We start from the raw sequence: 14,525 nt of genomic DNA on the forward strand, positions 1-14,525 counted from the left end.
CGAACACAACTACGGTTTCCAGATCAGCAGAGCAATGAAGGAATGGGGTAATACAAACAAGAAATTAGCATCTTATCAAAACAGAAGAATTTTCCTCCTTCAATGCAGAAAAAACAATGTGGTACCTTCACATATAGAAAATAATACTAAAAAGGTAAATATCCTTTTCAATTCTACAAATGGGTAAAATTCTTATGACATTCATAATTTCAATGACAACTTGAAGAGAAAAATTTTGAATCTTGAAATCAAAATCACACATAATGATTTGAAAACTTTAGAGAACCTTTCGAATCAACAAACAAAATTTGTAACAGAATCAATTCCTTATAATATTTGGCTAGAATTTGAAAAGAGACAAATTATCAAATACAATAAAATTTTAAATGACATAAAAAATAAAAATATTGACAAACTCAGTGTACTCAAATGTAATTCAAAATCATACATTAAAACTAAAGAAAATTGGATAAAAAATTTATCAGATATCATTATACCAGAAGATATAAAACATTTTCTCGCCTTAGGATTCAATTTCAGCTTACAACCAACTACCAAAGAGGTGAATATACCAAATTTACTCTCAGATATTGAAAACTTAATAACTGGGTTTTGTGATAGCAAAAAGAATCTTTTCAGAGCAATAATAACAAATATCGAAACTAACTTTTTCCAGAAACCTCATGATAATAAAAATTATCTCAATTTCCTATTTGAAAATACAAAAACATTTTTGAAGAATCATCCAGAATTGATACTTACAAGATATGATAAAGGCAACGTAACAGTAATTTTGAAAAAATGTGATTATATTGAGAAATCTCTTGAGATTATTAATGATAGTGAGTCTTATGTTGAACTTAATAGAGATCCTGTTTCAACAAAACAACAAAAGGCAAATAAAATCATTACAGATTTGAAAAAATCTGAAATGATATCAAAAGATGAAGCAAAAATGTACATGATTCATAATTCTATATCACCCAAATATTATGGACTCCCCAAAATTCATAAACCTAATTTGAAACTGAAACCCATTATTTCTTCCATTGATGTTCTAAATAGCAAAATTGCCCAAATGGTCACAAAAATTCTCACTGATGCTTATAATTATGAAAATGAATTCTATATTAAGGATTCTTTCGATTTTTCCAATTTTATAAATGAAAGATCATTACCTACAGGTTATATTCTGATCAGCCTTGATGTGATTTCACTTTTCAGCAATATACCTATGAATCTAGTGGAGAATATGTTATCAAAAGATGGAATGATATAAATAAAAAATGTTCAATAAACCAAAAAAAATTTATTGAAATAATTGAGTTCATCTTCAACTTAAGTTATTTCTCTTTCCAAGGTAAATACTATAAACAAATTCTTGGTAGACCAATGGGAGCTACTATTTCTCCTATTATAGCTCAATACGTAATGGATGATCTTCTTGAAAACATACTTTCTAAAGTGAGTTTTGAAATTCCCTTTTTAAAGAAATACGTTGACGATGTCATTTGTGCAATACCTTATGACAAATCTAATGAAATTCTTGATGTTATCAATATGATAAAAATTTACAATTCACTATCGAAATAGAAAATAATCAGACCCTTTCTTTTCTTGATACAAGAGTTATCCGTAAAAATGATAATACCTTGATTACTGATTGGTATGTCAAACCTACTAATTCAGGAAGATATATCAATTACTATTCTTTTCAAAAAAAATCAGGTAAAATCAATTTAATACTCTGTTTGAAGAAAAGAATAGAAAAATTAGTACACCCTTCCCACAAGCAAAAAAATCTCAGACTTCTTAGAGACATATTGATCGAAAATTCTTATCCCAGAAAACTTCTCAGAAAAATAATTTTCAATACTGGCAATAATACAAATTCCGATGTAATCAACAGAAATGTATAGTTTACCTATCAATTTTTCTTATAAATCTATACCTAACCTTGGAAATGTATCTTCAAATATCATGAAACTTTTTCATAATGAACAAAAGATCAAAATATGCCAAAAAAATATTAAAACTATAAATAATTTGAATACTAAATTGAAAGATAAAACGGATACTACCAAAAAGTCAAATGTGATTTATAACATTCCTTGTAACAATTGTAACTTGGATTATATTGGAACAACATCTAGAATTCTTAATGATAGAATAAATTCAAATAAAAGTTATATAAAGCTTAATAAGAAATCATGTGCATTATCACAAAACTCTATAGAAAGAGGACATAAACCAAATTACTCCAATATCAAAGTTTTACATACAGAAAAAAATATTTCCAAACGCCTTTTTCTTGAAATGGTTGAAATTAATAAGTCTTCTGATTGTATGAATATGAAAACTGACATTGATAATCTCAGCAGTATATACAGTAACTTATTGGAACTACATCAAAAACATAATAATAATGAAAATTGTATCAATCAATCAATAACTCTTTCTTTAGAGTCAAAAATTATGTAATCATCATAGCCATTGAAAAATGACATTTATGTCAAACCAACAAAAAAATCCTATGCATGTATAACTTTCTCGTCAATTTATATGTTCAATTTATTGTTTTCCGCTCATTTTTACTGTATGATTTGTAATGCTATTCAATGGCGAAAATGTTCATAACTCATTAAATTATAGGCCCTGAAAAAGCTTCCCATTAGAAGCAAAAGCTTGGCAAAGTAAAGCAGAGTTTGATTTCTTCTACTTTGCCAAGCTTTCGCTTCTAATGGGAAGCTTCTTCAGGGCCTACAATTTATTGAATGGTTGATTTTTTTGCCATCGAAAAACATTACAATTCATACTTACAGTAAAAATGAGTTAAAAACAATAAATTGAACATATAATAAACTGACGGAGAAGGTTGAACATGTATAAGATTATTTTAGTTTGACAAATGTCATACCTTCACATAAACGTCATTTTTCAATGGGTATGATGATTTCATAATCTTTGACTTTACGAAAGAGTTATTGATTGATACAATTTTCATTATTATCATGTTTTTGATGTAGTTCCAGTAAGTTACTGTATATATTGCTGAGATTATCAATGTCAGTCCTCTTATTCATACAAACAGAAGACTTATTAATTTCAACCATTTCAAGAGAAAGGCGTTTAGAAATATTTTTTTTTGTATGTAAAACTTTGATATTAGAGTAATTAGGTTTGTTTACAAACAACTCTTTCAGTTGAGATTTGCTTCCAGATTCTGACACATTAAAAACCAATAAACTGTTAGCTTTTGAATTTCAATGAGAAACTTCCATCTTCGTTAATATTTAATACAAAAAATTCATTAGAGAGCTCATCAGTTCAATTTTCAAAATGAGTCAAGCGTACATCATAATTATCAGTGGTCTTCACTATCTCAGCACTTAGCAAAGTCCTATTTGCTTTTTAATTAACTATCAAAATAAATAGTATGAAAATAATTCACATCACCATTTGAAGAAGATAGATTGAATCATAGGAGGCTTTTAAAGAGGAAACAAACCTTCAAAACACATGAGAGTCGTGTTTTCAGAGAGTAAGTTAGTTCGCTGAAATAAAAGTTTGGTATTGAATGAATCAAGGTGATCAGCATGAGATCACATGAAATGGTAGTAGTATAATAGAAAAATGAATTTATTGACAGTCTAGTGTTGGTGAAATCAAGTTTTGATGTTTTCCCAACAAAATAATGGTAATGATAAATCAATTGATGAAAGAATAAAGGTGGATTCATGCACCAAGTATCAAGTTGTGAATGCTAATTCACAAATACAAAGTCATAAGAATTTATGTTGGCCAACATTTGTTATATCTAAAAACTTTTGCACAAAAGCATCTTCTTGAGATTCATTTCATGTGACTTGCAAGGATTCACTATAAACTGATAAATATATCCACCATAACAGATGGGAATGTATTTCTAAATATTCATGACTACCGAAATAAAAGTAAATTATATATTGTTAAATTTGTCAACAGCCTAATTGATATCCTTAACAGAAAAAACACTATGAAATGAAAAACTACTGTTCTTATTAGAACATTACTAGGTTTTTCTCACCTCTTAGTAGAATCTAACAGCACCCCTTTAAATATTTGAACACCAAACTCATAAGTTACAACTAAAATATCTGGTACGACTTCATCAACAAAGACTGAAATTTTGGTTTTCTTCAATAATTTTATATCTTTCATGTTCTCAAGTTCGGCCATATTTGAGTACCCAAGAAAATATGGAAATCGTGAAGAAACTCATGCAACTATTTTGTTTTTTCTTCTGTTTTTCAGAAATAATTCTATTACTTTTCACACAGACATCGATTTGAAATTATATTTTTCCTGTAATTATTTTTTAAAAAGGAAAATGAGTTTCTAAAAATTAAAAATTGACAACTGGCATTTGCTTGTCAAACAGAACCAAAGGTGTGTTCTAAAAGTGGTCAAAAATAATTTTATGAACTTGTAATGTTACTAATATGTGAGTTTTTATTAATATATAAATATACGAGTGATTAAATGGAGAAATATATGAGTGAATGATTGAATGATACGCTTTTTCGAATTTAACCACTTTATTTAACACATATTGACCATATAGACATAGATCATATTTATCTGATTAGGATTACGTTTGATGCACGGTGCACATAAACTTTTTCTATGTTGGCCAAAATGTGTACTGTCGTATCTAGATGATACTTATAATGTCGTTTTTTGAATTTTGTTTACCGTTTGTGCTATGGTTCGTATATAAAGGGGGTTACGAAAAAAACAACTTTTGAGAAGAGGTAACGGAGATCAGAGGAAATCCTTGTTTCTCCCATACGTATCCGTTTAGGCGAGTTCAACAAAAAATGTAAATACATAGCTTCAACCAATACAAACGCAGTAACGTTTCGAATGGGCCGAAGGTGGATCCATCGGTTGAAGGCGAGTTCATATTAGAATGAATACGATAATATTTTTGCGGTTCCGCAAATTTGCCCCAATTGTCAAAATACCCTGTTTATGTTGAAATGTGCAATTTCTAGGGATTTTATTGTTGAATTTTAAATTTCATTACATGAACCTGAATGATGACATAAAACTCATACGAATTACGACTTTTAAGACCAGACCCTATCATATCAGAAAATAGGACTAACAATTTTCTGAAGTTTTGTTTAGTAGGAGCGTGTCTTCGTTCCAACATGAACTAGCCTTAAACTCATCCATGATTTGAAAACTTGCTTTTTATTCGACTTATTTTTTCAATTATTGATTTTTTTTTGTAATTTTTCCATTACGTTTTTATCACTGTATAAAAATTTCGTTATGCAATAACAATGACTAAACAATCGGATTTTCGTGAAAAAATGTAGAAACACATGTGCAGAGGAAAGGTGAGTTTTAAAAGGTTTCCTAGGATTATTCATCGAAGAAAAAAAGGAATCAATGCCGCACTCATCCATTCCAGAAAGCTGTAATTCTGAAATTGACTTTATATAAATCAGAAAGAGTAAAGGTCCTAATATTATTTTCAAAGATCACACATTGCTTTCTTTCACTTAAATAATTTCGAAACCTTTAACAAAATGCATTACCCCTAATATTGATATCAAATAATTTTTTAACAGAATTTCATGATAACAGTATCAGAAGTTTTACAGTGGTCTAACGACAAAAGTCATCAGACCACTGTATTAGCTCTTGAAAGGAAGAAAACTTCGCATAACTCAGAAGGAAGACGATCGTTTTTTGCGTAAAATGATTCAAGTGTCATACAGAAGGTCACATTGCCCCAAATTGTCCGTCCTAGAGGAAAAATAACAACGGTAGCGACAGCAGCTCCGCCAGAGGAAGTCATCATTCGAATGGCGATATCGAGTAGAACTTTTTTGCACAGTGATGCTCCAATTGGTTCATTGAACTATTTGGGTGAGTCGTTTCCTTTTTGCTTTGATTCTGGAGCAGAGTGCTCATTAATGTAAGAATCCGTCGCCTTAAAATTTTTGGGGAAGATATGTAACAACTTGTAACACTGCTAGGCATAAGAGATAACTGAGAGAAATATTCGCAATGTGGTGGATAAATTTGAGTCCACTGGTTCAGTAAACGATCGATCAACACCCATACGTCGACGAAACGTAAGGTCTGCCGAAAACATCGCCGCTGTCTGTGAGAGTATGCAGCAATATCCGAGGCAGTCAATTTCGCGTCGCTCAAAGGAACTCTGCCTTTCACAGACCACAACTTGGAGAATTTTGCGTCGTGACTTGATACTGCACCCGTAAAAAAGTCAACTGACCCAGGAAGTGGAGGTAAACGACTATGGACAACAACGTGTGTTCACTGTGTCTGCGATGAGGCCCATTTCCGGATGGATGGGTACGTGAACAAACAATATTGTCGAATTTAGGACGATACTAATCTACATGAGATCCAAGAGCGTCCAATGCATCCCGAAAAAATCACCGTTTGGTGTAGATTTTGGGATGGCAGCGCCATCGGTCCACATTTCTTTGGGAACGAAGTTGATCAGACTATCACTGTCAACAGCGAGCACTATAGGTAGATGATCATCAACTTCGTTTGGTCTGAATTGGATGATCTGGACACCAACAACGTGTGGTTTCCAAAGGACGGCTCTACGTGCCACACAGCTCATGACGCATAGGATATTCTGCACGAGCGATTTGAGAGCATGGTCATCTCACGTGGAGGTGGTGTGAACTGTTCACCAAGATTGTGCTTTTTGACCCCATGCGAAATCACAAACCACAGCGGTCCTCAAAGCCAGCATAACCCATGTCATCGGTCAAATTCAGCTTGATTTATGTGCCAGAGTTATTGGCCCAGAGTAGCCGTGGCGGACATTTAAACGATGTTATATTCCATACATAATGGCATCAATAGGTTTTTCAAACAAATGAAAAATTTCAATATCTCACAAACACTTCGTTTCATTCAAATGTAAACATAGGAAGCGCTTAATGAAAGATCCTATATTTAACAATTTTTGTCAATTGTCTGTATTAACGGTTTAACATATAGTTTTTCATAATGGTTGGTCGTAAAATTTTGAGCCAGGGTTTTGATGTAAATATTACTCAAAATAGTTTCATTATTTGCAAAACTTTAGTAATTGAGGTCTGTAATAAAATTCGGTTACCGAGATAAATTAAAATGAAGTAGATATTGACGTCTATGGTAATGATGCGAATAAATCAATTTTCCATCTGAGGAAACTTTAAAATTCTTTTATCACAGGTTTTCCGCGTACGCAAGTAAATACAGGGCAGTTAGAAATACGTTTAATTGGCCCAGCCCACCTTTGGGTCTTACTTTATTTATATGGCGTTCTTGTAATCGCAGATTCAATAGAAGAAGCGTTAGGAAGACTGAATATTATATTAGATACTCTCGTTAACGCAGGGTTTTCCTTCAACTTCTCTAAATGTTCTTTTCTCAAAACATCTCTGTCATATCTGGGATACAAAACTAAAAACGGTGAAGTTCATCCCAACCCGCATTTAGGTCTTTCGAGCAGCACCAACTACTGTCACACAGGTATTTTTAAGGACAAAACACAAGCACTACAGGAAAATCCTTAAGGCGCTCTCAGAGCAGTGCCTGTGCGAAAGTGGCGTCTCACATTTGAATCGCTAGAGATTAAATCCATTTGGAAAAACGTTCTCAAGAAGTTTATCCCACATAAAAGCAGATGAAAGAGTTCTTAAACAATGAAGTTTGAGGTATACTGAGTTGAACCTCAAAACGATGAGCAGCTACAGTTCGTTAGTTCCCTTAAAAGTATCTATAGAAGGTTGCACGTGATGTTCGTGTCTCCCATCAGGCGGATGGCTCTTTTCTGGATAGAATTCAGCAACATCAGATTGATACAATTTATCAGCTTAGATTCTTATTTAAGTACATTTATTCCAAAGTTTTTTAAAATCATGAAACCTCTTCATTCATGCACTAACTTCAGGTAGTATATGAAGTGGCAAGATAAAAATGAGAAAATACGGCAGACAACATTCTGATTGTTAATCCCTTCGTGTCTTTTTCGTGACAACAATTTGATTGTTGATCCCTTCGTGTCTGTGTCAACGTCTTTCAAGAACCTGTGTACGTATTTATATTTTATGTCGAAATTATTCACTTCACCCTTCAACTCGGAAATCCGCCCTAAATGGCCCTGAAGATGAAACAATGAAGTTTCGAAACGTCGACAATTTAGAAATTGGTTTTCTTCAACATTTTGGCCGAATTCCCGCCAACTTGACAATCAAAATCATATTCAACGGTCACCATTCTACTCAATAATTTAATTCAGCCGAAATATCAGAAGACTGATTATTACCTGAACAACTTCGCGACCCTCAAAGACCAGCTGCGGTCTGGTACTCCTTTCCGTAAAATTCAAAGAAATGGGAAAACTTATTGTTTACCCATCGTTTCAAGAAGTTTTCGTAGGTCTGTTATTAAACATGTGTATTAGTCAATTATGCACTTAGGTTGGGATAAAACGCTTAGAAACAAGTTTTACTGTCTCGGAGGAATGATGAAGTTTCCAAGACTAATTCAGGTAAAGTGCAAGGTAAATTACACCCGATTCCTAAGACCAACATACTTTGACAGACGGAATGCAATATCAATTTTTGGGGTTAAAAACACATCGTCAAATGTCAAAATATCCTTGAACCGCCTTTGAACGATTTCCAAATCTCGTTCAAAGAAACATCGCATTGAGCTACCGATCCACTCGACGTGTTTATAACAAAAAATGTTCATTTGAACTCACTTCAGCACAGAACCACAGTTGAAATATGCATCTTCAAACGGACCCTCAGAGTAACAAAATACTTATTATTACTCTGAGACCGGACCTAATAGTGTTTTGAGTCGACAGTAATGCCAGTTGGCCTTAATTGAGGCAACAAAGTGACGTGAAGTCACGATAGGTTCGTCGTCTCTCCTACATTATTTTACGCTTTCCGTCAACCGCTGATTATAACAAACCTCAAGATAGTATTCTGTTACCTAACGCTAATCGAGTGGTGGCCAAATCACACAAAAAATTATATAGTAATGTTTAGAACGCTCCAATGTTCAATGCGCATTCAGTTTCAGTGAAGTGTTGGACGGAATTTTCGGTTAATTTCGTCAATTTCTCACAATAGGACTCTGCTGTGGGAGTTTCGTGGTGGCCGTGGTATTGGACGGACGTGATGATAACGTCGGCCCACAAGAGGGTACGCGGATGCCATGTGCTATCGTGGGGCTCCATTTTGTGTTGTGTCAGTTCATTGAAATGTGTGAGATACTTTTGAAAAGTGAAGAATGAGGAGCTTTCTTTATTCACGCCGGTATCCAGGCCGGGGTGGTTCGGGTAACCACGTAAAGGGGGCTGTATATGTGAAAACCGAGTGGGAAGCAACGGCCATACAAGAGAGAGAGACTACGCTGTGATGGTTTGACCCAGTTGCAGAAAGTTATAGTAAATCACACTAGCCGCTGGCTACAATACAGTAACCATGATCTTTTTTTGATGGTTTTTGGCCTTTGGGAAGTGCCTGCGTGGCTCATCGGTGTCCAATCACTGCCCTCAACATCTGCTATTTTCGTAGAGGATTCACTTTTCATCACACGTGACGATCCGATCCAAATAAGAAACATTTTGGTTGTGCAAAAGCAAAGAAGAACAGACTTCGAAACGTGACAATTTCTGTTGAACGTTAAAATCGTGGGGCACCCACTTTTCGAATTCTTCGACCTTTAAAATACGTATTAAACCATTAAAAACCGCATGGGAGCTGACGCCCCGTTCTTCCGCCATCTCACGCCCCATTTGTGATGAGCCAGTCTCCATCAGGGTCCTCAAATCTTCGTACTGGATTAATGTGGGTCGACCACTTCGGAAGAAAAGTTCGTAGACCATTGTCAAACAGTGTGTTCATTAACACTTTCATTGCCAAATGTTTGGGTAATTTTTCGAGCTGCTTCAGCACTGCCTTGCTTCAGTTCGAATCCGTAGGAAAAAATTAGCCGAAATTTACTTAACGACATCACATAATAATAAGCTGGAAATAGTCCAAATATCAAAATTAGGAAAAATGAAGATAATTGCATAGAGATCAAAACTCTCGATCTGGCATCATATACCACGACACAGTAGAATAAATATTTATTGAGATATGGAGCTACAAAAACACATGACATTGAAACGGACAAAACTTTTGATACGATTTTATAAGAGAACGTTCTAATCACACTATTCAGTAGCTATCGTTACGGAATACTGTGTCCTAGTCATTAGTATATAATTTAATTTGTTTGGACCAAATGTGCCTACATAGAAACAGAAACCATGAATACTTAGAGCGCCCGTACCCGAGCCACATTTTGCGGTCGGATCGACCACACAATTGCAGTCGCGTTCCAGCGAACTCAAGCCGCTACGGAAGCCCGGTCACGACATACAATGCTAATGATACACTGGTACAGATATGTGACGTCACTTGTGGAACGTACAGAGATATTACGTCACTTGTGCAACGTACAGAGAATGTATGTCACATTGGTATGCGCAATTTGAAATATAATGAATGACTGGTTTTTTATTACTTTTTTCTATCCATTTATATTTGTTAATAAAATAGTTATTAATTTTGAATCAATGATTGTTAGCAATGCGGTGGTTTCGTAACAATTTAATCAAGAAATATTTCACAGAGGGTAACACTCAGCCTGAAATCGTGTTTTTTTTTGTTCTTTCATCATAATTTATGCATTTCTGTTAGTCAGTTACAAAGAAAATAGAAAACATTGAATCTGAAACGAAAAAATGCTGAAGAATCACCCATAGAGGATATGGTTTTTGGGGTGTTGAAAGAAATTGAAGATGGTAGTGGAACCTGCCTAGGATACAAATCCTGCCTAGGATACAAATACCCAAAAAAGGTCGATAAAAAACCTTTTTTTCTTTGTGTTTGAGAGGCTTGTGCAAGCATACCTTTTAACGTGGGTTGCAACGCAGGGTACCGGTAATCTTGCTGGGATTTGAACCCTTTGAGAAGCGAATGATCCACCATTACGGCCCATGGTATATGTTTGTAAAAATTAATTTCTTTCAATTCTATGATATGTGATATTTATTCAGTCAAATATTAAATAAATTGGTTTACAACCATGTCTAGACATAAATAATACATAGGTAAGTGCAAGTAAAATTTTTCTGGATTATCTAGAAAACAAAGAAAATTAATTCTCTGCATGTATTTGAGTCACGACGTTTCAACAGTAACATATACTGTCTTAATCAAGTGTGTAAATTCACTTGACAGATGCAGAAAATTTTCTTTGTTGTCTAGACAATGGAAGACTCGAAAAATTGAACTCATACTGATACATTACATTACATTATAATAGTTGAAATGAAAAATGTGGATAGTTCTTGAATACATCGGTACAGCCCAGCACATAACCAATATATTTTCTGTGAAATGAAACAAAACTCATCCTCATATTGTAGAGTAATAAAAGAATTTCAGAAAGAATTTATTGTTTCTAACAGAGCACAGAACAAACGCGTTCCTTCTTTCAATGTTTTTGGTGGATTGATACTGGAAAATAATATTTCCAATAATTCTTCAATGACTGGATTATACATATAAGTGGCTTTTGTGAAAAAATTTCTTCCAAATAATTAATTTTTGTTTCTTCCACATCTTTTCCATAGTCAATTGTATCAAATAGCTGGGGAATATCATACATAATTTGTGGTTTGTCACATGAAAGTTCTATATTTTTTTGTTTCCTTATGGTATGTGTTCCATTCTTTCATAAAAAGGTCTAGTTCACCCTGAATAATAACAAACAAAACAGTATCTGTGACTTTCCACAATTAGTTGATCACTATCATCATAGTTCATGCTGTCTTTGAGATCTTTGAAAAAACTTATCCAATAACTTATACCTTGTCGTCGCATTTGTGATCAGAAGCATTCAATTTTTTGGTTGGAAATACTCTTTCCTTCAATATGACTGTTGAACCCTGCTGAATTGTCATTGTGATAATACCTTAAATAGTTCTGCAAAGATCCAACTATGCTATTTTCTGTCCCTTGGTCTGTTCTCAGCAATGTTGGCACAACTTTCAATTGTCTAATTGTTTCTAAGTAATATGACGCTACTATCCTAGTATTGTTTTTACTTGAAGCTACTCGTAGCCACAATATTTTTCTGAAAAATCCATCTATAGCTCCGTGGATTGCGTAACCAAATGGCTTCAGTTTGTCATAACCATCCATGTGTCATATAAAATTGGGTCCCGGAACTATGTATTTACTTCGCTTCAGCCTCCTACGTGACCTTGCCTCAACACCTTCCGGATTAGCTATCCTTAGTATTTCCAAAACAGTATTCCTTTTCACTTGGATACCATATACCAGTTTTAACCTCCTCCATAACGATTTGTATCCTAAGCAGGTTCCACTACCATCTTCAATTTCTTCTAACACCCCAAAAACCACATCCTCTATGGGTGATTCTTCAACATTTTTTCGTTTCAGATTCAATTTTTTTTAATATTCTTTGTAACTGCCTAACAGAAATGCATAAATTATGATGAAAGAACAAAAAAAACACGATTTCAGGCTGAGTGTAATCCTCTGTGAAATATTTCTTGATTAAATTGTTACGAAACCACCGCATTGCTAACAATCATTGATTCAAAATTAATTACTATTCTATTAACATATATAAATGAATAGAAAAAAGTAATAGAAAACCAGCCATTCATTATACTTCAAATTACGCATATCAATGTGATATAATATCTCGGTAGGTTGCACAAGTGACGTAGTATCTCTGTACGTTCCACAAGTGACGTCACATATCTGTACCAGTGTATCAGTAGTATTGTATGTCGTGACCGGGCTTCCGTAATAAGCCCATAAGAAATACTAGGTTTGTTCTAGCAGCGATTTCAAACGATACGGAATCGTACGAAGCATGCGCATACGAATATAGGCGTTCTAGCAAAGCAAATCCAGGATCAGGATTCGAACTAATAGTCGCATGTTCTAGCGAAGACAAAATCCAGTTTGCAAACCGTATGAGAACTGTCGAAGTAATCCAGAGGAATTCGTAAGGATTTTCAGTTTGTGACATGCGCAAATATTCGGAGTGATCGAGTGATCCGGTATCACGTTTGTTATGATTTTGGAATATGGATTTGTTGGTTATGTTATGTACTAAAGAAATGAGAAACCAAAATAGAAATATTTAGGGGCCTGTTAATTGGTTTAAAAATCTTGATTTTTATAGAACGGCAATCCTCAAAACTGTAAATTTTTTCATATTTGCGTTTGGAAATTCAGGTGAGTAAAATGATTTTATGTTTTTGAATGAAAATCAAGCAAGCATTTGGTGATTTTCAACTAACCATCAACTATTCAACTCCATTATTACAGGTAGGATTAGCCGAAATGTCATCAGAGTCATCAAGCTCTGAATCAAATTGGGGAAATAATTCTGAATCATCCAATGATGAGGAACTTGTCGAAATGCTGTTTCATCACCATGAGGAAGAGGATGAAGATAATCACATCAATAGAGATGCTGCAGACCACAGAAATTTGGTAGCTTGACAAGTTTTAAGATAGCAATAAAATTGTAATATTTCTGTTTGTTGATGTTCATTTCATTGTTTGGCATAAGTTAAATAAACATCCATTCAGGTAAAATAAGAATGATTTTTAAAACAGTATAAAAATATAATTTGCTCAAGGGTGGGTACTTTACGACCGGATTACCTAAGAGTCAATTAAAATAATCGGTGCTGAGAATGACACCACATCCTGTCATTTGCTAGAGAGACAGCACAGCCCCAGCACTGATTATTTTAACGGGCTGTTAATCAGGTCGTAAAGTACTCGTCCTAACACATAAACTAATAACTTCTTTCCATATAATATACATAACAGGAACCCTATGTATAACATAAGATATCAAACTAAATCCCTCATACTAACATCGAATTCAGAATATTTATCAACATCTGAATTCTTATTTTTGCTCATTTGTCTGAGCAAATTATTTCTTGTTTCTAATAATTCATTTCTCTTTCTTATTTATAACTTTTCTTTTTCCAATTTTAACATTTCTTCTATTTTGAATTTTTCCATTTTGACCAAGCCGATGACTATTCAAGCCAATTCAATATGTTCATTTTTATCGGTTTTCACCTTTACTTTTCGCTGCACAAAATATAAATTTCAAATTTCCAACTAATAAGTCAGTTTAAATGACAATTTGACAATTGACATTTATCAACACAAATAAGCGTTCTAGCAGGACATGAATCCCAAACTATTTACAACCAGTCTTACGGCATACATGCGCAGTTGGCCAGTCCATAACACCAGCTTCAAACCATCCGAAATTTCTTGCTAGAACAAACCTACTGTACTACACGTACACGGGCGTTCACAAAAGTCAAAACGGGCTTCTGCAGTCAACTTGCTGCTGATCTC

The 14,525-nt window shown here is 33.9% G+C and overlaps 1 protein-coding gene across 2 annotated transcripts in view; it reads right to left on the minus strand.

Annotated features, from left to right (window-relative positions):
- LOC111503622 (uncharacterized) overlaps positions 1-4,430 on the minus strand; it is a 56,142-nt gene extending 51,712 nt beyond the window's left edge. Inside the window, exon 1 of one of the 2 annotated variants that reach the window (XM_074173071.1) lies at positions 4,067-4,430. In XM_074173071.1, coding sequence (XP_074029172.1) covers positions 4,067-4,218 — 152 coding nt within the window. In that variant the 5' untranslated portion in view covers positions 4,219-4,430. The remainder of the gene's footprint in view (positions 1-4,066) is intronic. The other variant, XM_074173072.1, reaches the window with a different exon arrangement.
- Positions 4,431-14,525: the final 10,095 nt, after the last annotated feature.

This window comes from Leptinotarsa decemlineata, unplaced genomic scaffold, assembly GCF_025532065.1.
Source record: "Leptinotarsa decemlineata unplaced genomic scaffold, Ldec_3_MD MMD2_tig00000199_RagTag_RagTag, whole genome shotgun sequence".
Lineage (NCBI taxonomy): Eukaryota > Metazoa > Arthropoda > Insecta > Coleoptera > Chrysomelidae > Leptinotarsa > Leptinotarsa decemlineata.